The following is a 22,869-nucleotide window of genomic DNA, read 5'->3' as shown; positions in this document are numbered from 1 at the left end:
GGGCACTGGCCACTCACCCCCACTGGGGTCCCACCTGGGGTTCACTGCCCACACAGCAGAAGTCCAGACAGCACTGTCCTAAAATCCTCCTGGTGGCCAGAAAGGGCTCCTCCCAGGGGACGGTGACTGAGGCTGCCTCAGGGGTGGCTCAACCACAGAGGGGCCAGAGCCAACACTGAGCAGGAGAGGCCTGGCCTCTGGGCCCTGGCTCACTGTTGTGGGTCACAGTGTGAGCACTGACCTGTTAACTGGGCTTTTGTGCTTTCTCATCAGTTTTATTGATAACATTCACACATCACCAGGTGGATGGTTTCTAGTATATTCAAATCTCCACAAATATCAGAACAGTTAAGACCACACTCATCATCCAGAAACCCCAGCCCCACAAGCAGTTGGCCCCCGGCCCCCATCCACCCCCTACATGGGTCTGCCTGTTCCTGTCAAACCAGCTGCATGGACCCACAACACATGGCCTTCCACAACTGGCTTCTCGCAGCGCAGTGTGGTCCAAGCTTATCCATGCAGCTGTACCAGTTTCTTCTCAAGGCTAAGTAGTAGTCCGTTGTGGTTAAGACTTGTATATGTCCTAAAAAAAAAAAAGCCTCCACGGCCTTTCACATCTCCTGGGTGTGCGCTTAGGAAAGAACCCTGTGTCTCTGGGGGCCCCTGCCGAGCCCTGTGGCTGTAGCATGGCAGGGACGCCAGCCTGCTTGCCCCACGCCCTGGCAGGGAGGTGTCGCACTGTGCTTCTCCTTGTTTCACCTGGTGACTTGTTTCCCATCAAGCATCTTTCCCTGTGCTTGTTGGTCACCTGTGTATCATTGTCTTTGGAGAGACCGTCTGTCCAGGTTTCTCTCTGGTTCTTACTTGGGTGGTTTTTGGTCATTGTGAGGGTTCCTTATGCATTCCGGAAGTTAGACCCTTATCAGGTAGATCTGCCCTGAAAGCATCTACTGCTTTAGGTCTCCCATGAGTTCATCTTTGTCAAGGATGTGGGTGACCAGTGCCCTCTGTGGCAAAGGCTTTCCTTCCCCACAGCCTCAAGGTGAGGGTCTGGTTCTGGCTTTGGGCTCTACTCCCTGGTCAGCTGTCTTCACCGCTATGGCTTCAGTTTCAATGTATAGTCAAGGCTTGACTTTGTGGAGTCACAGGGGAGCCTGAGACCACGGGGCCAGGCGGGTGACCTGTGTTTACCCCCCACCCCCAGAAATACCCGCAGCCCAAGGGGCAGAAGAAGAAAAAGATTGTCAAGTACGGCATGGGCGGCCTCATCATCCTGTTCCTTGTGGCCATCATCTGGTTCCCGCTGCTCTTCATGTCCCTGGTGCGCTCTGTGGTCGGTGTCGTCAACCAGCCCATCGACGTCACCGTCACCCTCAAGCTGGGTGGCTATGAGGTGAGCATCATAAGGGGGCCTGGCTTCAAGTGGCTGCTGGTGGCGGGGCTGGGGGGGCCTCTCCGGGCGCCAGGTCACCATGTCCCCACTGCCAGCCCCTGTTCACCATGAGCGCCCAGCAGCCATCCATCGTGCCCTTCACACACAACGCCTATGAGGAGCTGTCCAAGCAGTTTGACCCCCACCCAGTGAGTGGCCCCCCCGTGCATCGGCCTGTGGTGGGAGGGAGGGTCTGGCTGCTCCCCACTGAGATGCTGCCCTGCACCCAGCTGGCCATGCAGTTCATCAGCCAGTACAGCCCCGAGGATATCGTCACGGTGCACATCGAGGGGAGCTCCGGGGCACTGTGGCGCATCAGCCCGCCAAGCCGGGCGCAGATGAAGCGGGAGCTGTATAATGGAACGGCTGACATCACCCTGCGCTTCACCTGGAACTTCCAGAGGTGTGTCCTGGGGGGGGCACCCCACCCTTCACCTGGAACTTCAGAAGGGCATCCTGGGCAGAGGGCAACCTCAAAGGGTCACACACCCCACCAGGTCACACTGTGCCCCTGCTGTAGGGACCTGGCCAAGGGCGGCAGCGTGGAGTACACCAACGAGAAGCACACCCTGGACCTGGCCCCCAACAGCACCGCCCGGCGGCAGCTGGCCAGCCTGCTGGAAGGCACCTCGGACCAGTCCGTGTGAGTGGGTGGGGGGGCCGGGCGTGGAGGCCACAGGAGGGCTGGACCAGGCCTGACTTACCACTTCTCCCCACAGGGTCATCCCCCACCTCTTCCCTAAGTACATCCGTGCCCCCAGTGGGCCTGAAGCCAACCCCGTGAAGCAGCTGCAGCCCAGTGAGTGGGGCAGGGATTCTGGGTGGGGGTGCTGGCTGTGGCCGTGGCCCTGGACAGATGGGGGCCCTGACACCTCCCGGTTCCCACCTAGACGAGGAGGCTGACTACCTTGGCGTGCGTATCCAGCTGCGCAGGGAGCGTGTGGGCACAGGGGCAGCTGGCTTCCTCGAGTGGTGGGTCATTGAGCTACAGGACTGCCAGGCCAACTGCAACCTACTGCCCATGGTCATCTTCAGTGACAAGGTCAGCCCGCCCAGCCTGGGCTTCCTGGCCGGCTACGGGTGAGTGTGGCGGTGCTGGGGGGCAGGTTGGAGAGGGGTGCAGGCCAGCGGCAGCCCCGAGGCTCACTTGCCCACCCACCTGCCCCCAGCATCATGGGGCTGTATGTGTCCATCGTGCTGGTCATCGGCAAGTTCGTGCGCGGCTTCTTCAGCGAGATCTCGCACTCCATCATGTTTGAGGAGCTGCCGTGCGTGGACCGCATCCTCAAGCTATGCCAGGACATCTTCCTGGTGCGGGAGACGCGGGAGCTGGAGCTGGAGGAGGAGCTCTATGCCAAGCTCATCTTCCTGTACCGCTCACCCGAGACCATGATCAAGTGGACGCGCGACAAGGAATAGAGCCACCATGGGTGGAGTCGAGGCCCCGGCCTGATGCTGCTGTCACAGGAAGCCGCGGCCCGCTCGGTGCAGGACTGCTGGCCCTTCCCGTTGTCCCCCACCCCCACGCGTACTGTAGTTTTCTAATTAAAACGTTTTTATTTATACAAAGGGGCAATCACATGCCGACTGCCCAGCCTTGCCTGCCTTCTTGCCCCCGGGGGGGGTCTCCTGTCCCAGGCGCTGGTCCGCGAGCTCAGCTCTCACCAGTCCCAGCCTCGTCTTCACTGTCCACCAGCAGGTACTCCTGGACCTCCTGCTCGGCTGTGGCCCTGGGGGAACCGCATGGTAGAAACCGAAACCCAGAAGGACCCCTCCTATGCTCCCTTCCCCAGCAGAACAGGCAGTACCTCTGGCTGCGGAGCTGGGCCTCGGACAGGATATAGGGTGGCAAGAGCTCCAAAGAGGGCTGCAACAGAGTCAGCATGGGCAAGGGGCTGAAAGGCACAAGGCTGGCCAGTGCCCACCTGTCCCTCACCCGGGAGAGAGGTGGCCGCTCACCAAGTCCTTCATGTTCACTCGGCAGCCATAGCACAGCTGCTCCATGACCTGGGCCCGGGGGTCCTCCCTGCAGAGCACGCTGGACTAAGCACCTGGCCTGGCCCTCAGTGAGGACCCCAGGGTGCACCCACACTGTGCAACCCCAAGGTGCCAACCACAGCAGGGTGGGGGGCACGACAGGTCGAGGCGGGGACTCACCTCCTGCAGCAGCTGGGGGCCCCACCAATTCCAGCACAGCAGCAGGGCCCGGCAGCCACCCCAGCCTGTGTGACAGGGGTCTGCATCTGGGGGAGATGTGAGGTCTGAGCCCCAAAAGCCGTTGCGCTGTCTGCAAACACAGAGGAGCTGAGGGGACCTCGGGGGCCACAAAACCCCAAGAGCGCTCACGGGTGGCCCGCCCCAGCACCGCACAGGGTGAGGACAGACCAGCAGTGTCGACGTCCAGCGTGCACATGCAGAGCAGGCAGCGGGGGCCGGCGGCACAGCCGTCCCTGGGGGCCTTGACCAGCTTCTCGCTTGTCCTGGGGTGGGGACAGGGCTCTAAGACACTGCTGGCCGGGGGCTCCACCCTGCCAGTGCCCCCACCCCCAGTGCCCACACGCACCCACCTGTACACGGTGCTGACTGTGGAGGGGAACTGGGCCTGCAGCCTGAGGATGAAGGCCTCCATCAGCCGGTGGATGCTGGCCTTCTCGGGTGCCTGGGGCAATGAGACAAGGGGGCAGCTGTGGGAGGGGCCCCACCTCAGAGGAGCGTGGACCCCGGACTTCACAGCATCAGCCCTGAGAGTCTGCTGTGCAGCAAACCAGGCGCCCCACTTCTAGAGCGCCCCCCCGTTCAATCAGGCACCCTGACAAGAGCCCGTCCTGCCCCTCACCCCACCCCCACAAAGCCCCACTCCGGGAGCACAGGGATGCCCCATGCGGGCTCCACTACGGCAAGGGGCGTGCACGCTGCCCACCTTGGTGTCCAGGGCCGGCGTGCAGACGGAGGGCACGGCAAACAGGTGGTTGTAGAAGGCAACCTCCTTCAGCGTGTGCTCGCGCATGGGCCGTACCACCACCACGTCGCCATGTCGCTCGTCTGAGAAGCCCTGGGGGTGGTGAGGGGGACCAGTGTTCTTCACTATACTCGGCTGTCCCTGCCCACTGGGGGGTCCTGAGCTCTCCCTGCCTCCTGGGTGACCCCTGGGCAGCTTGCAGGCGCACCGTGTCCCAGGCAAGGAAGGCCCCTCTCCCCAGTGCCAGGCTGGTCATGAGCTTGATGGCCAGGCGGGTGCAGCTGTCCCCCATCATGACCTTGGAGTAGCCGTGGTTCCGGGCCACGTGGAGAATCAAGTGGGTCCTGTGGATCAAGGCGGGAGGTCTCAGGAGCCCAGGGTGACAGGCCCAGAACTCAGGGGGCAGGGCGAGGCGGACTCACCGCAGGGTCTGCAGAAGCTCCTCCTTGGCCGTCAGCGTCTTCACTGAGTCAAACAACCTGGACAGTGCCTGGGTCTGGGCGGCTGTGGGTGGCCCAGCGGGGCTCTGGGGGTCCTGGGCACAGTGCTGGCTCTGCCGCTCCACCCCGCCGGTGCCCAGTGCATGCTGCTGCTGCAGGAAGCTGTCCACGGCTGCCTTGTAGGCTCCCTCCGTCCCCGCTGGCTCCTGGGCAGAGCAGCGCAGTGCAGAGGGCGGCAGGCTGAACACCTGCAGGAGGCCAGAGCTGTGAGGCCCACCCCACGTGGGGGAAGCAGACCGTGCCCCTCAGGCACCCAGTGCTCGCCCCCAGGCCCTCGAACAGGGACGGCCCGCCCACCTCCTCCAAGGCCACAGCGTGCCATGGGAAGCCAGTGGTCTGCAGGGCCAGCTTCACCTCCGCCAGAGTTCTTGCTCTGTCCTCGGGGCTCTGGCCACAGGCGGCTCCCTCTGAGACCCGCAGGCAGAAAAAGAGAGTCAGGCTTCAAGAGATGCGGACAGTGGTCAGGACCAACAGCCCTGTGGGGGCAGCAGTCTCTGAATGCTGACCTGTCTCCTCGGGGGGCATTTTCAGAGTGGCTGGTGAGTTCTCTGAGGATGGGGTGGAGGCCGGAAGGGCAGGTCCCCTCAGGCAATGAACTTGCCCTTCTCACTCAGTACCCTGGACCCCGTGGTGGACACTCAGCAGACGTTCCTGCCCAACCCTGGATGGTCTGAGACTTAGGACGGCAGCAGTGCTGTCTGCCGAACACGCTCACTGTCTCCAGAGAAACGCCCCAGGAGGGCTTCCTGTGGGCACAGTGCCAGCAGTCAGCAGGCCCATCTGAACACCAGGGCCCAGGAGGAGACGTACCATCAACGTAGACAACCCCTGGCACGAAACGCAGCCTCTTGGCAGAATCTCGACTCAGGCCCTGGGGGGACGTGACAGGGCCTCAGCTCCAAGGCCAGAAGCAACCGGGCACTTTGCTGCAGACTCTGCTCCTGCCAGACCAAGGGCCCCAGGAAAGGGCAGCAGTGTCCCCTGTGCTGTGCCAGACTCCACGCAGGCCCACAGGGTGGAGGCACAGCCCAGCGCGCTTCAGAGTGGCACTCCCTGGGGTACCTCTGTCCCCCCTCCAAGCAAAACCCGCTCTCAAAGCCTGTCTGTGCCTCCTGGCAACACCCGAGAAGCCCCTGCCAAGCCCATCAGACCACTCAGGGCAAGAGACCATGACAGCAAGGCGTCTCTGGTCACGGGGAGGAGCACCACCGGGCAAGGGTGGGGAGGGGGCTGGTCTCACACCCTCTGGCCAGGTTGAGGGGACCAGGAGGCAAGGGCAGAAAACCAAGCGCAGAAGTGCCACCTTCAGGAAGCCCTGGTACAGGCCACACCACTGTCCCTTAGAGGGTGCACAGGGGTACAGGTATGTGCCACGCGGGTCAAGGCCTCCCAAGCACCCCAGGGCTACCAGAAGTCCCACTGCCTCCAGTGCCCAAAGTAGGCCTGTGGATGGGCCAAAACACAGCCCCCATGCTCCTTGTCTCTCCACTGAACCCCCGAGACCCTGCCCCTGCCTCTCCAAGCCCCCCTTAAACTGCTCAAGGAAGCCACCCTGACCCCCCCCCCCAAGCCCTTAGGTCCCTGGGGCACCTGCTCTTGCTTTACTGTCTTGTTCTGACACCCTCCCTGGACCAGGGGAACGCCCCTGGACGCCTTGAGGGGTGCTTTGCCCTGGTGCCACCCTGGTGCCTTGTGCTATCAAGCAAAGGGACAGGGCACTAAACCCAGACATGGCTGGGCACTCCCCATACCACTCCAGGGCCGGCGTCCACGTGCCCACATCTAAGAGCCCGGAGCATCCTGGCTGGGAAGAGGACCTTTCTCTCCAGCCCCAAGAAAGAGTCCCTTGGTGTCAGCCCCCAACACTGGATCCTGGCTAGGCGTGGCAGGAGGATGGTGTGGAGACATACCTCAAGGACCTGCCAGACCATGGAGCTGGACGAAGGCCCCCCAGACCATGCCAAGAGCACCTGCGGAAGAAGGAACATCACTGGGGGCACCGCACCTCCAACACGGCCCCCTACTCCACCCACGGATGTCTCCAGACGTGAGTCCCCCAGGAGTCCGGGTATGCGCCCATGGGAGGGGCTGGCACGATGTGGCTGGGACGGGCCGCCTGCGAGGGGGGCGCCACAGCCTACCTTCTCTCCTGGGAAGATCAGCCTGTTCTTCCCCAGCATGGCTCTGAACTTGTGGACGTACAACGCCTTGAAACAGTCCCTGCAACACAGACACTGGCAGCCGCGGCAACACAGCCCAGGCCACCCACCAACACCTCGCAGGCTGACAGCCTGAGAGTCCACCAGGTTACACTTTCTTTTAGCAACTTTCACCCTTAAAGCAATGTCTTGACATTAAAAGCTGCACCCAAAGATGGGTGAGGGTAGAAATGAAAAAAAAAAAAAAAAAAAATGCAAGTAAAGAAATGAAAAAGGAAGAGAAAGAGACAGAAAGGGAGAAGGGGAAAGAAGGGAGGAAAGAGAAAAAAGAGAGACAAGCAGAGAGAAAGCAAGCTCCCTCCCCAGCAACCCAGAAGGCAGGCAGGTGGAGCAGAGGGGCCCAAGCAGAGGGGCCCAAGCAGAGGGACCTGAGCGGAGGGGAGCAGCGCTGCCGCAGACAGCGGCCAAGCCTGGGGCTGTGCCCGCAGCATTCACCTCTTGCTGGTCAGACGATCTAGTGTCACAACAGCCCCCCAACACAGAGCAGGCCCTGCTTATGAACAGCTGACCAAACACCCCATGGAGGCTTTGTGGACAGTAACTCAACAGCAGAACACTGAGGCTCCAGGGACTCCAGGGGATCTGCCACGGGGTGGCTCCTGGAAGGTCAGGGCCCTGGGAGGTTCCTTGGGCAGACACGGACGCTCACAGTGGCAGAGAGGACCCTGCAGCTGCCACAGCCGTGCCCCCCACAGCACCATGAGGCCCCAGAAACCACGCTCTCCCTCTGGTCAGGCAAGGCAAGGGCTTCCTACATGCTGACCTTCTCCACCAATGAGGAACTTGCTCAAAACCCAGACTGCCAAAATCTGCAACCTGGAAGATCAGCCTATCACCTCTTTCCATACTAAGTGAGCAGGGGAGGGGAGCCCTGGGCCCAGAAGGAGTCGCTGTGGCCTCTCTCCTCTTCATCGGGGAGCTCTCCAAGCAGACTGGAGAGACCGTCATTTCCAGATGCTCTTATGTGGTTAAAGCAGTGACTTTTGTATCTAAAACATATTTCCTGACAGCACACAGCAAATCTACTCAGCCCCGCAAAAATGGGCAACCGTGAGAAAGTTTGGGAGAAAATAACTTATTCCATCCCTCTGGCTTCTTTTTCAGAAACTTAATAAGTAGAGTCTGATACTTTGGGAGACCAATTTAAAAATGTGAGCTGGTCAAATAATTCAACGTGTTTGTTTGCCATGCATGTCACGTCACCTAAATTTCATAAAGCAGGTGACGAGCCTGACCCCTGTGGACCTAGCGACCCCGTGAACATGACCAGACACTGAAAGTTATGATTCATGGCCAACGTGACAGGGCCACAGACAGCTTCAGATCAGACAGAACATGCTAAGCCTCTCTGGGACCAGCCCCTGCTCCTGTCCAGAGGTCCCCCCCACGGATTGCCCCAGGTGGTCCAGTGGCTAAGAGTCTGTGCTCCCAATGCAGGGGCCTGGGTCCATCCCTGGTCAAGAAACTAGATCCCACATGTCTCAACTAAGACCTGATGGAGCCAAATAAAACAAAAAATCCCCAGAGATGCCCCCACAGCTGGGAGGTTAGAACTCCCCCTTTCATCGCTCTCTTACAAGTAATACAGGCAACACACAGAGCGCCTGCCAGAGAGCCCAGGGTGCTCCAAGCTGCCCCTGAATACGTTCCAGCTGCCCTGAGGAGCTCTTCTCGCCTGCACCACACTCCTCTTCACCTTCGCTCCCAACTCTCTCTGTAAGCGCCACTCGGACCTTCCTGCCTCCTGATGCACACCTGGGAGAACGGCACTCACACAAGAACCGACACCCACAGCCATACACACACACTCACCCACCCCTGGACATTAGGAGTAAAATGCTTTCAAAAGCAAGAAATAAAGCCACAGAAATGGAGGCAGTCCTGGTTACTGAGACTGTGTGTGCCGGGTCACCTCCCACCTCCAGACCTCACCTGCAGAAGGCGTCTCCAGCCCGGATCACCACCACAGGCAGGCCTTCCTTGCACTTCACACACTTCTGATCCCCAGTTCTGAGGCATTGGGAGAAGAGAGACCAGGACACTGATTACATGCGCTCAGGGGCTTGAGGGAGGCGGCAGCCGGTTTCTCATCCCAAGCTGTTGTACCACAGAGGCCATGGTGGGGGTCGGGGTTGCGGGGGAAGGAGCCTGCACCTCACAGACCGGACCTAGTATCTTCTCCAGACTACCCCTCTGAGGAAATATCAGGGCCCTAAGGGGATTTCAGTTCGTCAAAGCCAGCTCAGTGGGCTCTGTCTCTTAGGGCTGGCACGAGAAAAGAGACAGCTAGCTCTGGGAGGCGCTGGAGGGGAGAACTGGAACCAGACTGCAGAAGCGGCCGGCAGGTCGACTTTCCTCGCCAAGTAAGGACAGCTTAGTCAGAGGCGGAACCATTCCACTGGCTACAAAAATTAGAGGTCCGAGGGCGCCAAGTGTTCACCACGGGCTTGCCAGGCACTCCCCGGATGCTGAGGAGCGAGTTCCACCCCACACCAGAGATTCCTGGACTCCCAGGACCCGCCCTGGGCGGTCTCCGGGCTTCCCGGAGCGTGGCCCCCGAGACTGAGCGCAAAGCGCGTACGGGATGGCCCTCGGGGCAGGGCTCGCCGCCTGCCGGAGGATCGGAAAGGAAGTGGCGGGTGCAGCTGCCCAACTTTTACCCAAGCCGTGGCGGCGGCGGCCCTTTGGGGGCGGACTCCCGGTACTCCTCAGACACCTCGCACATGGCTGCGCCGTGTCGCTTAGCAGACAGCTTCGACGGCAGAGGCGGGGCGCATCCTGATACGTCACCTAGGCGCCGCCGCGAGGGGAGGTCGCTCTCTATGACGTCAACACGACGCCGGCGCAGCCGTGACGCTAGAGCCGGGGGCGGGCGCTCCTTCTGACGTCAACTCGGCGACTGCGCGGCCGTGACGCGCAGGCCGAGCCGGGACAGGGGCGGAGGCGGCGGCTGCGGCGGGCCGGGCCCCGGGATGGCGATGTTCCGCAGCCTGGTGGGCTCGGCTCAGCAGCGACAGCCGCCGGGCGGGCCCGCTGGCGGCGACAGCGCCCTGGAGGCGCAGTACAGCTGCCCCATCTGCCTGGAAGTCTACCACCGGCCCGTGGCCATCGGCAGCTGCGGCCACACGTGAGTGCGCTGGCCTCCGGGAGGCCGCGGGGTCGGGCGCCGCCGCGGGGAGGTCTGAGGCCACCCCAGCGCAGTCCCAGCGCGCGAGGACTTGCGGGGCGAGGGGTTCCACGCGCAGCACCGTTTCTGCCCTCTGGGCACGTCCATCCGCCTCAGCCCAGCGTCCTGCCCGCCCGCCCCGGGCGCTCGACCCCGATCGCCCCGGGCGCTCGACCCCGATCACCCCGTCGGCTGACAGGGCCGACCTGCAGCTCTGCCCGGTCTCGTGTGCCAGGAGCCGCTGACGGCCTCGGCGGGCCTCCCTGGGAACTCAAAGGGCAGCGGGTGCGACCTCTGTGCCGGTCGCCTTCCATCTGGTCTAGTGGAGACTGGGGTGGGCAATTGTAAATAAATGCTTTGTGGCTTTTGCTGTCAACTATTTTTTGGATCCGCTGTCAGCTTGTCGTGACTGCAGAGGAGAGGAGTTCCCTAAAGTTTGGACAAAGGCTTTCTTGGAGTCTGGTGCTGTTTTGTTTTGATGGAGAACTTGGATCACATGGGTCACTGAGCAGCCAGGCAGGCTGGCCCTCGGTGGACCAGATGCCACACACCTTGCTAGGGTTTCAAGCTGCGTCAGGGCCAGTTGTTTCAGGAACACAAACCTGAGGATGTAGCTCTTCTCCCAGCAGAGAGCTGCACTCCTGTCTTCTGGGAGCTGCCAGCCTGATTGGGAGGGGCCTGAGATCAGAGTGTGTGGTCTCCAACTCTCCAGAAGGCTGAATAACACAGCTCTTGAGTGAAAATAGCAGGGTGGGAGAGGGGACAGGAGGGCTTGGCTGCCCGCAGAGCTGCTGAGGAGGTGGGGCCGAGGTGCACCCAGGATAGTAGGAGGCCCCAGAACATTTTGCAAACAAAGGCAGCTGGCCTAGGAGGTTCTTGATGCAAAGAGGGAACTGGAACTGCTAGGTGTGTATGCTGTGTATCCTCGGGCTGCAGGACGGTGTCAGGTGTCGGGAAGCCTACACACACACACACACACTCTCACACTGCAGGCGGCATAGACACCCACCTGCGCACCCTGGGGGAGCAATGCTGACGAGTCCTTAAGGCGCTGCACCTCACTTTTTCATGCCATTTGTGACATTTTGGCAGGGGCAGCCTTTGAACAGCACCTCTCTCATCAACACACACCAGTGGGTGTTGTCACAGTGTGTTCAGCTTCTTCCAGCCAATCGTTGAGAGAGCTGCAGAGCTTGTCTTGGGGCCCAATTTTAGAAAGCCTTTCCTGGGCTTAGGATTTCTATCAACACTCACCCAGCCCTAGACACAAGCCTTTTTTCCCAAATAATATTTTTTAGAATACAGAACTCCACAGACTGCTGTGAAAGCATATTCTTCTCTAATACCCTCTCCCCACACTTTTCTCGGCAGAATCAGACCCCTCTGCTCCTGTTCCTGAGGCTGGTCCTGCAGCAGCCTCTTCTTTAGCTTCTGCCTTGGAAATATTTCCTTCCTGACCCTACTGCTGATGTAAACTTCCTGGCTGGTTATCTCTGCTGCCTACTTTCTATAAGTTTATTGTCCGATGTTTTGAAGGTGTGTGTGCAAACGAACAGGAAAAGGCAATGGCACCCCACTCCAGTACTCTTGCCTGGAAAATCCCATGGACGGAGGAGCCTGGTAGGCTGCAGTCCATGGGGTCGTGAAGAGTTGGACACTACTGAGCGACTTCACTTTCACTTTTCACTTTCATGCATTGGAGAAGGAAATGGCAACCCACTCCAGTGTTCTTGCCTGGAGAATCCCAGGGACGGGGGAGCCTGGTGGGCTGCCGTGTATGGGGTCGCACAGAGTCGGACACAACTGAAGTGACTTAGCAGCAGCAGCAGCAGCGCAAACGAACATGAAAGATTTAAAGACACACCTTTCCTTTTAAAAAGTCTTCTGGTGGTCTGGTTATCTGCCTCACCCCACAGCTACCTAACTAAGCAGTTTCCTTCCACAAAACAGGTTTTCTGGAGGTGACAGCAGCCCTGCCTGGGCCTGGACTCCTGCTCTAGCACCCGACAGAAGGGGCAGGTCATAGGGAGGGCTTTCCAGCAGGAGCCCAGAGGCAAGGGAGCTCCTCGGTGGAGACTGTGAAAGCGCTCCCAGGAAGTCCCCAGATGAGCCAGTAATCTGTCACACTCAGGGGATGCCCTGGGCAGTAAGCCGCATCTGGAACCAGAAGCCACCTCCTGTTTCTAACGCTCTGACAAAGCCTCCCCTAGTGCCAGTGTATTGGGGCCAGAGTTCTGCCTGGGCTGCCTCCAGCCACTGTGCCTCTTCTGTCGCCCTCTCTGGTCAGTGCCGTCACATTGTCCCCCGCTTAAGTGTCCCCACGTGCAGTCTGTTAATGAACAGAAGTTGTAGAAAAACTGGCACACTTAGGCATCAGGACATGTGTAAGGAATGGTGGTAACAGACATTTTCTGAGTCCTCCCTGCTTGCAGAGGCCTGGGAGACAGGTGCTGTTACTCTTCCAGCACAAGGAAAAGGAGATCGGGGCAGCCAAGGGCAATCCCCAGGTGTTCAGCAAAGCCGAGGTTGGAGCTCAGGCTACTGGGCCAGGCCAGCCTCTCACCCTGTCACTGAGGCCCCTTCTGTGGCCACAGCCCCCAGCACCCGTGGTCCAGTGCCTGCAGAGACCCGGGACTGCTGAGCATTTACCAGCCTGGGGCGGGCTTCTCTGCTCAGTTTGCAAGGCCTCTGTCCACAGGCTCAGTGGCCTCTCAGGGTCCCAGGTGGCTCCCCTGTGTCTGTGCAGGGGTTCACCAGTGGCAGCAGCACTCGAGCGATGGGCCCACGCAGAAGAGGCTCCGGCCAGCTGATGGGCCGCCCCCCCCACCCCCTAACCAGGCCTCCGTGCACCTGCGAGGGTAGGGGCCGTGCTGCACCTCCTTCTGCCCCCGGCTCCTTAGGGAGTAAGACAGGAGCTGGCAGTGTGGCGGGCGGGTCAGGCGGGGCTCATCCTGTTTCTGGAACCGCAGCTTCCCTGCCTCCCCTCCCCACCAGGCGCCCCTCTCCCGACCCGAGGCCGGTTTGTCCTGAGTACACCCTCAGCCTGGCGCTCTGCAAGCTTCCTCCAGCTGCTTGTGGCTCAGGGGACACATCCCTCACTGAAAGCACACAGAGGTGGCTGCACGGAAGCCAGCATGCAGGAGAAGGGCCTCTGGATCGCCTGAGGTGCCTCTTCCTGAGAAGAGGTGAAAGTCTGAGGCAGAAGGACGGGGACCCTGCGCTCAGCTGGGCCCCTAGAAATGCCCGTAGCCCCACCTGCCTGACCCGTGGGGAACAGTACAAACCCCAATGCCCAGCAGGGTTTGTGCGGGCCACCAAGCTGCCACCTTTCTCGCGGGGCTGAGCCTGTGGGCTGTGGATGAGGCTCCAGTCTCTGCTGAGCAGACCCCTCAGCACTTCCTACAAGGCCAGACCAAGCTGGTCCTGAGATCAGGCTCTTAGTCCCTCTTGTCCCCCAGCTGAGAATGTTTGACCTGCGGCGTGTGCTCTTCCACAGCACAGGGCTGGTTGTGAACACAAGCTGCTGTGGCCAAGCACCTGAGGGTGTAGGACATGGCACCTCCAGAGACGTGGCTAAGAGCTCAGAGCCGAGAGGAGACTGGGCACCTGGGCACAGCCCCTCTGCCACCCTGCCTCCTCTGCTCAGGGCCTGAGCCCTGCTTGCCTGGGGACAGGGCATGTCCCAAGACTGGTGATGCTCCCTGGCCAGCCTTGGCCCTGCTCCGTCCAGTGAGTGCTGGGCCCTGGGGCCCTGTGGTTTCCTCTCAGCACTAGTGATTTTACCCCCAGACTTAGTGGGTGGAGGGCCTTCTGAATCTCCCACGCTGTCCTGGAGCCCCCAAGGTGTTGTCGTCACCCGTGGCAGTGAGATGGGCAGGGTGGGCCCTGGCCCTCCCGCAGCCAGTGCTCTTGCTGGGACCAAGTCTGGGAGCCAGCACAGGACAGGGGGTCACGGCTGCAGCTCAGGAGCCCATGACGGGGCAGGGACAGGGTCATCTTTCAGCCAGACAGTGCCCACTCTGCCCGCAGACCCCGCACAGAAGCACCTGCTGACGTAGGGGCGCGCAGCCCTCAGGCCCGTGTCCCCCCTGCAGGTTTTGTGGGGAGTGCCTCCAGCCCTGCCTGCAGGTGCCGTCCCCGCTGTGCCCGCTGTGCCGCCTGCCCTTTGACCCCAAGAAGGTGGACAAGGCTGCTCACGTGGAGAAGCAGCTCGCGTCCTACAAGGCACCCTGCCGAGGCTGCAGTAAGAAGGTATTGGCTGGGCTCCTGGCGGGTGCTCGGGGGAACCAGGCACAGGCCACCCTCTGGTCCTGTTGAGCAACCTGCCATTCCGCTCACTTCCCGAGCGTGGCCCAGGCTCTGGGCTGTGGCCGATGCGGGGATGGGGGCTGAGCTGAGCCCAGCCTAGACGCAGCCTAACACCCCAGTGACCCTCGCGCTGCAGGCGGTGACTGAGGCAGGCCCAGGCCCACCGTCCCTCCAGCACCCTAGCCCCCCCAGCCCGCCTGACACCTGCTGTTCCTGCAGGCAGGCGTACCAGCTCTCAAGGGACCCAGCCTGGGAGCAGAACGTGAAGTGAGGTTTTCAGATTCCGCCATTGCTCAGGTTAACAGGTTAACTCTCCTGAGTTACCACAGTAGGAAGCGGCCCTGGTTGCTCTGTCCTCAGGGTCACAGGTCTGAATGTCCAGGGGCCTCCTTCAGGCTTTCGCGCCCCTCCCTCCCAGCCCAGGAGCAGCGTGAGGTGCCCCCACACTCGGTCTGTGTCATGGTTCTTTCCACACAGGCGGGATTAGAGGGGCAGGCCTCGCACAGTGTCCCTAGCCCTGGGCAGAGGGAGGCCAGGCCGGTGTCAGGAGGCCCTCCCCCTGTACTGCAGGCTCTGGGTGGGCGCTCCTGGAGGTTCCTGTTTGTGCCACCTGGGAGGGCTGCCCGGGCCTCTTTCTCCCCGCTCATTCCTGCCTGCCCCGGGCAGCCAGTGTGCCCCTGCCCTGCCCTGTTGAGCCGGTTCCGCCTCTGGCCGGAGCGCGCAACCTGGTGATTGAGAAGGCTGTGTCACATTAGCTTTTTGCTTCTTAGTAAGGAGTTTTCAGCACATCTGACTGCCTAGAATTTTGTCTGCTGGCTCCCGTTATGAGGGGTAACTTATCACAAGTAAATACCCTCCCATGGGACTTCCCTGGTGGTCCAGTGGCTAAGACTCCACGCTCCTGATGCAGGGGCCCGAGTTCGGCCCCTGGTCAGGAAACTAGATCCTACAAGGCTCGGCTGACGATCCCAAGTGGGGCAACTAAGACCCAGAGCAGCCAAATCAATCAATCAGTTAAACGAACAACCCTCCCATGCCTCCCAGCTCCCCAGGGGCCCCGTCAGGGCTGCTCCCTGGAGGCCCCCTGCCCCCTGCATGACCACAGCGTGAGCTGTGAGCACCTGCTTCGGGGTGCAGCTCTGCAGCCCTGGGTGCATCGGCCTCCTTCTCCAGCCATGGTGCTGGCCGGGGTGTCAGGAGCCAGGGCCTCAGCCCCCGCCCCCTGACCCTCCCCTCTCTCTTCCCAGGTGACGCTGGCCAAGATGAGAGTGCACGTGTCCTCCTGCGTGAAGGTCCAGGAGCAGATGGCCAACTGTCCCAAGTTCGTCCCCGTGGTGCCCACGTCCCAGCCCATCCCCAGGTAGGCCCTGCGCAAGTCATCCTCTGGGGCAGTTTCTGGCCTACGTCACAGGGTGGGCAGCGTGGCTCCACCCTGAGGAGGTGGGAGGGCTCTGAAGGGCCTCAACCCCTGCAGGTGGGGACCCAGGAGGGCCTGGCCCGGCCCACCTGTCACCTCCTAGTGGGAGCGCCAGTCCTTAGGCTGGGGCCAGACAGACACCACTCTGGGCAGGCAGCCACGTCGAGGAAGGAGAGACTGGGAGTTACCAGGTGGGAGGTCCTGGTGGAACGTGCAGAGGACAGGGGCTCCACAACCACAGGGCCCACAGTGCCGGGGAGGGTGAGCCGGCTGGGCCGGAGGAAGAGGGGCAGCGCCACTCACCCCTCACCCCCACCCCAGCGCCGTCCCCAATAGGTCCACCTTCGCTTGCCCTTACTGTGGCGCCCGCAACCTGGACCAGCAGGAGCTGGTGAAGCACTGCGTGGACAACCACCGCAGCGACCCCAACCGCGTGGTAAGCTGCCTGCGCCCGGGACCCTGCTCTCCACACGCATGGCCTCCCAGGCCCCGTGGGCTCACCCCCACCCCCGGCTCTGTCCCAGGTATGTCCCATCTGCTCGGCCATGCCCTGGGGTGACCCCAGCTACAAGAGCGCCAACTTCCTGCAACACCTGCTCCACAGGCACAAGTTCTCCTACGACACCTTCGTGGTGGGTGACCCGCCTTCCCCCTGCCCTCCCCAGTGCTGGTGGTGGCTGGGTCTGCAGGGCCACCAGAGGCCTGGGGACTCTGGGCTGTGCAGAGTGGGCCCCTCACCCACAGGCCAACCAGCTCTCCTCACTCGGGGGGTCCTCTGGGGGAGGCGCCATTGCAGGGGCACCGTCTTCCGAGTTTGCACTGAGGCCTGGGGACACAGACCCTCCTTGGGGACAGGCCCCTCCAGTGCACGCTGGGAAAGAGCCACATCCCGCCTGCAGATGCTCCCCTCCTGTGCGCCCCCAGGTCTGCTCTTCCCGTCCCCTGCCAGCCTGCAGGCACCCGGCCTTGTAGGCTCCCGCCTCCGCTCTGCCCGCACCTGGTCCTGATGGTAGAAATATGGGGGTACTGGTTTCCCCCACCCTGCCATCCTTGAATCTGGGGGGAAAGGACAGCTTTCGTTCCTCGCGTCCACCGCGCACAGTCTGTCCAGCCCTCCGTCACTGAGTGTAGTGTCCTCAGGGCAGCCAGATCATCCCCCACTAGTTGCCACAAGGTGCCCAGGACCCATGACCGTGAGGCTGAACAGCGGCAGGGCGGAGGGACTGCACTCAGGTCTGTCTGAGGTGACCGGGTGGGGGTGGCCCTGAGAGACCACGGCGTCCCGCCCAGCTCCGCCCCGTCTTCCAGGACTACAGCATCGACGAGGAGGCCGCCTTCCAGGCCGCCCTGGCCCTGTCTCTCTCCGAGAACTGACGGTGCCACCACCGGCTGAGCCTTCCCACCTCCAAGGACAGAGCCCGCCAGCTCCTGCGCCCAGACCCGCCTGGGAAGGCGCCTCGAGGGCCGGGCAGAACCGCATTGCTGCCAGAGGAGAGGCCACGTCCCCACCACCTGCGCTCCTACTGAGCGCCGCTGGCTCCTCGGTGCTCGGGCTGAGCACGTGGCCTCGTGGGGTGGCGAGTGCGGCCCCTGTCCGTGTCTCAAAGCCATGCTGTCCTCCCTGCCGAGAGGACCCTTCAGGCCCCGCCACCCAGCAGGGACACGCAGGGGCCCGGCCCAGCACCTGGCAACGCTTCCCCCTCGCGCGCTCGGTACTGGCTTTTGTGATACCTAGAGGTTCTGCACTTTTCTATATTATCCGGTGTGATGACCTTTTCATGTTTTCTAGAGCAAAGACAGAGCAGTTACCCTTCATATTGCAATATCTGTGTTTGACTAGGAACAATAGTATTTTTATGGAACATTTACAAAATTATATTTTTTAAAAAAAACAATAAAAAATGAACGGTTGTGGGATAGGTGGGGGAAGGAAGGGAGAGACAGGACAATGGCTGTGCATGGGGACCAAGGTGACCACCTGCCCAGGTCACCTCGCCGTTGCCCAGGGGCCCTGTGATAACAGCCAGAAGAAATTCCAATGTCTGGCCACTTGCGGAGGCAGCCGGGCCTGCTCCTGGCCTCCCGCCTGGGTCCTGGCCTCAGCCCCGCAGTCACTGTTCTGAAGCTGACAGCCTCCCGGCCCAGGCAGGGCCACCCCCAAGGGTGGCAGAACGCGGGGCCGGGGCAGTGGCTGGTCAGGCCGGAAAATGCTCACTGGCACCTTTGTTTGGTTCCTGGCGTAAATTATTGCTGTCTTAAAAAAAAAAAAAAAAATTTAAATAAAACGTTTCAAAGCATCTCAAGTGGCCTGACCAGTGCGTTTCTTTCAGCAAACATTAACTAACAGCAGAGGGCCACAGTGGGGTCAGGAGGCCATCCTCTGCTGCAGGCCTGCGGTCATGTGTCCTTCCCAAGGAGTTCCACCTCTGAGGCTCCCACAGCCTCCCCAGGCAGCCTGCTAGGCTGTGCCCTCAGCATGTGCCCTCACTCCAGCCCAGGAGCCAGCCCTCCTCTCAGACATCCATCCAGGGACGGTGGTCTCAGGCCAACATCAATGCCAGGAGCCCCCTGCTGTTTCCAAGTCACCACAGGCCTTTAAAACACAACGAGAACCCCGTGTGGTCAGGGTCCTGGTGCGCTGCCGAGCTGTCCCTGCCTGCCTCCCCTACCTGTGCCCTGGACCTTGCCCCTCAGGAGAAGGTGAGGCTCCCATTGACCGTGGCAGGGCTGACAAGCAGAGGCCTCCACGAGAGGACCGTCCTGCCTGGGGCACAGTTAGCCGCTATAGAAAGCCTTCCTCAGGAGCCACCAGCACCCCGCCCCCCACTGGCCACAGATGCCACCTGCCAGCCGGTCCTTCCTGCTGCCTTCCAGAAGAGGCTGTGACATGATCCGGGGGCCACCCAGGCCCAGCATCAGCTTCCCCAGGGCTGGAGGGAAGGGAAGCGTGTGGCTGAAGTCCCCCTCCTGCAGGAGGCTGAGGGGCTGGGATTCAGGCCCCCGTGTGCAGATAGGGGAGCCTCGGGGTGGCCCTGGCAGGTCACCCAGGGCCTGGAGCCAGCGGGGACAGCGTGGGGACCACCTGGCTCCTGAAGCCAGGTGCAGACGCTGCCCCACGTCCTCCCCCCACCAGCCCAGCGCCTCACTCCACCACGACCCTCCTCTGCCCCCAGCAGTCATCACTGCTGACCCCTCCGGGGCTGGCCACCCTGCCCCCATCCAGGACCTGTCGCTTCCTCCCCCTGCCACCCCGGAGCTGCCAGCACGTCATGTCTGGGACACGTGTGGTTCTGGGGTCATTGGGCCAGTGTCCCAGCCCCAGTTCAGCCTCCAGCCCTGGGAGCGGGGCTGGCGGCAGCTACGTTCTCCCCTCTTGGACACAGCCAGGCTGGTCAGCCACCCACAGGCCACCTGGGGAGGATGGAGCTGTTCTCACGTGCCCGTCACAACCCCTGGTGCCCAGAGAGTCCCAGGGGCAGCCCTGGGGCAGCCTCAGCAGGTCCTGACCTCACAGTGCCCTCGAGGAGGCGATGCCCAGGTGTCTGTCCCCGAGTCTCGCCCTGTAGAGGCCTTGCACCCACCATGTCAGCATTCGACCAAGGGCTCCTGGCCACAGCAGGCTGGCAGTCCTCGGGGGTGATGTCCAGGCTGCAACGCCTCCTTCTGGACTCTGACATACCTGAGCACCATGCGTCTGCCCACGAAATGTACTCCCTGGAAGGAGCCTCGAACTCCCTCATGACAAGGCAGCGCAGACTAACGGGCCCAAAGACACCTCCACTCCGTGGGCCTAATAACACATCCCCAGCAGCGTGTGATCAGCACCAGCCGGCAGCAAGCTTCCATGCCCAGAACCCATGATGAGCCCTGTTCTCCAGCCCAGCCAGCTGCCAGGGCCAGGACCCCACCCGGAGGAGCTGCCCTCACAATCAGAGAAGAGAGCCACGCCCCGTGGCCCTCCGGCCTCTCCCACAAGCCGCTGGGAACGAGGGCCCAGACGGGGAAGGGGCCCTGAGAGGGTGCTGTGGGGCCCAGAGTTGGGAATTTGGCTGTGCATCAGCAGACACTCCCCTGCAAACCCCGGCCCACCTGCGGAAGCCCGACCACAGTGACACCCGGAACAGCTCCTGCAGCATTGCTTGTGTGCACGCCAGAGTGCAGGCCTGCACACCCCCGAGCACTGATGCATGCATACCTATACATCCCTCCTCAGCCCCGCATCACCTGCAAGGCTCAGCGCCTGGTGATACACCCACTGTGGGTCACTGCTGTGGGTGAAGGTCAGGGTCCCCTCCCAGAAACCCCATGTCACACAGCACGTGAACCCCTCCCCCCATTTAAGAACCAGTATCACCTCTAACAACCAGACCTCTAGAGGGATCCTGCAGCTGTCAGCAGCTGTGAGCCCCTTCTGGGGGTGACCACACACACACTGGCCACCAGCCTGAGCCACAGCACTGTGTCCATGACTTTGGGCCCAGCCACAAGGACGCTCCAAGGCAGGCTGTCACAGCCACGCCCTCATGACAAATACACCACACACCCACACAGGGGCCACGCCACCAGGGCAAGTACCCCGAGTCCTGGGACAGCCGAGCCCCAGCTGCAAGGCCAGGTTCTGAGTGCCATTCTGAGCCCCAGAGCCAGGCCCACTGCGGGGCCAGGTCCCTTCACCCAGGTGTCTACACTTGAGAGATCCCTGGGGAGGGGCATGCCTGGACCACACCTGACACTTTTCCATCTAATCTGACAGGTACCGCTGAGCCCCAACCACAGACCCAACCTTGCCCAGACGCTGTGGGGGAGGGTGAGAGCATCCCACCTGTCCAGCCCTTGGGCTGCATCTAACAGGGATGGGCTTTACACCTTGGGCCAGGAAGCCCAGTTAGTAGAAAATCCAGGCTTAACAGAATACAGGTGCACAAGCCCAGAGCCACATTGTAAAGCACAGAAAAGAACAAAACATACCTGTAAAAGAAAGAGAACACCAATGTAGGAGGAATTGTAAAATCTTACCTGGCCTCTGCTGGCTCAGTGTCTGATAGAGGCAAGCAGGCATGTGACCACAAGCAGACATCACCAAGTGTCAAGGGCAGACCCTGGGGTCCCTGCACGTCCTGCTCTGATGGGGAGCACCATTCCAGGAGGCTGGGGGGAGTGGGCTTCCGACAGTGTAGCATGGGGCCTAGCTGTAAGGCAAGGTGGTCATACTGAAGACAGAGGACACAGAGCAGGATGAGGGGGCACTGCCACCGACCTCCCAGGGCTGCCCGGGTGCGAACAGGGCAGACACTCGGGTTTTCCTCTGTGAGTCCTACTCCAGCCTGGCCCGGACACAACCCTGTGAGTCACAGCCGAACAGGGAGTCTGTGTGACCACAGGAGGGCAGTTCTGAGCAGTAGGCATGGACCTCAAACTTCCCTTTGGGTCACTGCTCATGGCAGCCCTCGGAAAGGAGCACCCCACCCCAGAGGTGATCTAGGGTCCTCGAAATCCCTGGGGTGTTTCCTGGATGAGATCAGCTGGTTCTCCATGGGAGTGTGCGAGTCCCTCTGGGGACTAAAGTCAACCTGGGGTGGCCACACAGTGGCTTACTGGGCAAGGAAGGACGGTGTGGGTGCAGGGCTGGTCCGGGTATCTGCAAGTGTTATCTACGTCTGGGAAGAAGAAAAGGAAGGGAAGGTACACATGGAAAGCTTGAGGCCACGGGAGAAACACACAAGCAGAAGGCAGCCACATGTTCTCTGAAATGCATGCGAGTGGCAACCGGTGGTAAGCCAGGTGATGGGAGAGACAGACATCTTCTCCCATCTGTGCCCCACCTGTCTGTTCTTCCATGAGCCCTAACCAAGCAACAGACACCCTGAATGAGGCCGGAAGTGCCGGCCCCAGTCCCAGTCCCACTGTAGCCTACCTCGGCACGTTTTCTTTTCTGCAAAACTGAAGGCATATAAGACCCGGTGTGACTCAGACCTCCCTCCCCATGTCTCTCTGAGGCTCCTCTGTGGACTCCTCACCACCTCCACTCACCCCCAGGCTCCTGGCTGGCAAAGCATCAGGCTGCACGTGGCGCCTGTGCCTCTCAAGGCAGGCCTGATGCACAGCCAGGGAAGTGCCTGGTGGTTCTCAGGGGCCTGGCAATGTGTTCCTCCACTCCCGCCAGAGAGGGACCCCTGAACTCATAAAATGTCCACATCAGAAGGTACCAGACATGCAGGCATGGCCGGCTGTTGGTGGCACTGAAAACTCCAAAAGACACAGAAGGTGAGGCTGCCTGGGTCACACAGACTAGGCTGCGGCAGCGGGTGCATGCACACTGCCCTCTCACACCACTTCCCACAACTGCTTGTCTGAACCCTAGGAATTCCGGAATGTCAGGTGGTGTCCTTTCTCCCACCAAATGAGCCTTCTGGAGCCAACTGCTAAAGTACTGTCTCTTTTGGGTCCCCTCCCACTGGGAGAGGGCCACTCTCCCCAAGGCCGGTCGAGCCCCTGGTCACCACTCTAGCGGGTCAGCAGGGTCAGCTCTGCAGTTCAGGGCTGGCGCTCATCAAACCTACCTTTGCGGGTTTGCGCAGGAGGCGGGGCGGGCTTTTAACTGGCTGGAGCAGGTTCTCCAAAGCTGGACTCTGCTCACGCTCCCACCACAGGGTGGACTGAGCCCAGCTCGGCTTCCGCCCAGCCCTGACCTCCTCCTTTCAGTCCACGGCGAGTGGGCGCGCCAGGTCTCGGGGTCGGCGTGACTCATGGCGCGCGCCAGGGAAGTCCCGTGGGCTGGACACGCAGCCACGCGCTCCCTCCCCCGCGGCCCGCGCACCTGTCCTGGGCGTGGCCCGAGGCCCCGCCCCGCGGCCCCGCTCCGGCC

General features: G+C 61.5%; 3 protein-coding genes across 6 annotated transcripts in view; 2 read left to right on the top strand and 1 right to left on the bottom strand.

The window, feature by feature from the left end:
• The window catches only part of PIEZO1 (piezo type mechanosensitive ion channel component 1 (Er blood group)), a 56,095-nt gene extending 53,091 nt beyond the window's left edge, over positions 1-3,004 (top strand). For both annotated transcript variants that reach the window (XM_055554393.1, XM_055554392.1), the window contains 7 exons: positions 1,208-1,396; positions 1,492-1,584; positions 1,666-1,838; positions 1,956-2,078; positions 2,155-2,234; positions 2,326-2,515; positions 2,605-3,004. In XM_055554393.1, the coding sequence (XP_055410368.1) occupies positions 1,208-1,396; positions 1,492-1,584; positions 1,666-1,838; positions 1,956-2,078; positions 2,155-2,234; positions 2,326-2,515; positions 2,605-2,854 (1,098 nt within the window). In that variant the 3' untranslated portion in view covers positions 2,855-3,004. The remainder of the gene's footprint in view (positions 1-1,207; positions 1,397-1,491; positions 1,585-1,665; positions 1,839-1,955; positions 2,079-2,154; positions 2,235-2,325; positions 2,516-2,604) is intronic.
• CTU2 (cytosolic thiouridylase subunit 2) lies at positions 304-22,796 on the bottom strand. Of its 3 annotated transcripts, none has more exons than XM_055554394.1 (15): positions 22,565-22,796; positions 21,021-21,193; positions 9,046-9,123; positions 7,036-7,114; positions 6,805-6,864; positions 5,705-5,765; positions 5,192-5,301; positions 4,817-5,082; positions 4,603-4,738; positions 4,356-4,487; positions 4,003-4,094; positions 3,821-3,915; positions 3,593-3,722; positions 3,244-3,302; positions 304-3,165 (listed from the first exon to the last, which is right to left on the bottom strand). In XM_055554394.1, exons 2-15 carry the CDS (start codon positions 21,182-21,184, stop codon positions 2,996-2,998), a joined length of 1,632 nt encoding a protein of 543 aa, XP_055410369.1. In that variant the 5' UTR covers positions 21,185-21,193; positions 22,565-22,796; the 3' UTR covers positions 304-2,995. The 3 variants fall into 3 exon arrangements, with proteins under 3 accessions (XP_055410369.1, XP_055410372.1, XP_055410370.1); XM_055554397.1 differs by lacking the exons at positions 21,021-21,193; positions 22,565-22,796 and adding exons at positions 3,395-3,461; positions 9,774-9,928; XM_055554395.1 differs by lacking the exons at positions 21,021-21,193; positions 22,565-22,796 and adding an exon at positions 9,774-9,928.
• RNF166 (ring finger protein 166) lies at positions 10,000-17,519 on the top strand. The gene is made up of 6 exons (XM_055554398.1): positions 10,000-10,240; positions 14,374-14,530; positions 15,835-15,947; positions 16,326-16,440; positions 16,529-16,636; positions 17,313-17,519. The coding sequence occupies exons 1-6, from the start codon at positions 10,086-10,088 to the stop codon at positions 17,376-17,378; spliced, it is 714 nt and encodes a 237-aa protein (XP_055410373.1). The 5' UTR covers positions 10,000-10,085; the 3' UTR covers positions 17,379-17,519.
• Positions 22,797-22,869: the final 73 nt, after the last annotated feature.

Source organism: Bubalus kerabau, chromosome 17, assembly GCF_029407905.1.
Source record: "Bubalus kerabau isolate K-KA32 ecotype Philippines breed swamp buffalo chromosome 17, PCC_UOA_SB_1v2, whole genome shotgun sequence".
In the NCBI taxonomy this organism is placed as follows: domain Eukaryota; kingdom Metazoa; phylum Chordata; class Mammalia; order Artiodactyla; family Bovidae; genus Bubalus; species Bubalus kerabau.
This window is presented reverse-complemented; position numbering and strand designations above follow the sequence as displayed.

Coding starts and splice junctions, on each gene's coding strand:
- RNF166 (XM_055554398.1), top strand. CDS start 10,086: ATGGCGATGTTCCGCAGCCTGGTGGGCTCGGCTCAGCAGCGACAGCCG. Junction 10,241..14,373: donor ATCGGCAGCTGCGGCCACAC/GTGAGTGCGCTG, acceptor TCCCCCCTGCAG/GTTTTGTGGGGAGTGCCTCC. Junction 14,531..15,834: donor GCCGAGGCTGCAGTAAGAAG/GTATTGGCTGGG, acceptor CTCTCTTCCCAG/GTGACGCTGGCCAAGATGAG.
- CTU2 (XM_055554394.1), bottom strand. CDS start 21,184: ATGCTACACTGTCGGAAGCCCACTCCCCCCAGCCTCCTGGAATGGTGC. Junction 4,095..4,355: donor CGCCGGCCCTGGACACCAAG/GTGGGCAGCGTG, acceptor TCATTGCCCCAG/GCACCCGAGAAGGCCAGCAT. Junction 3,916..4,002: donor ACAGTCAGCACCGTGTACAG/GTGGGTGCGTGT, acceptor TCCCCACCCCAG/GACAAGCGAGAAGCTGGTCA.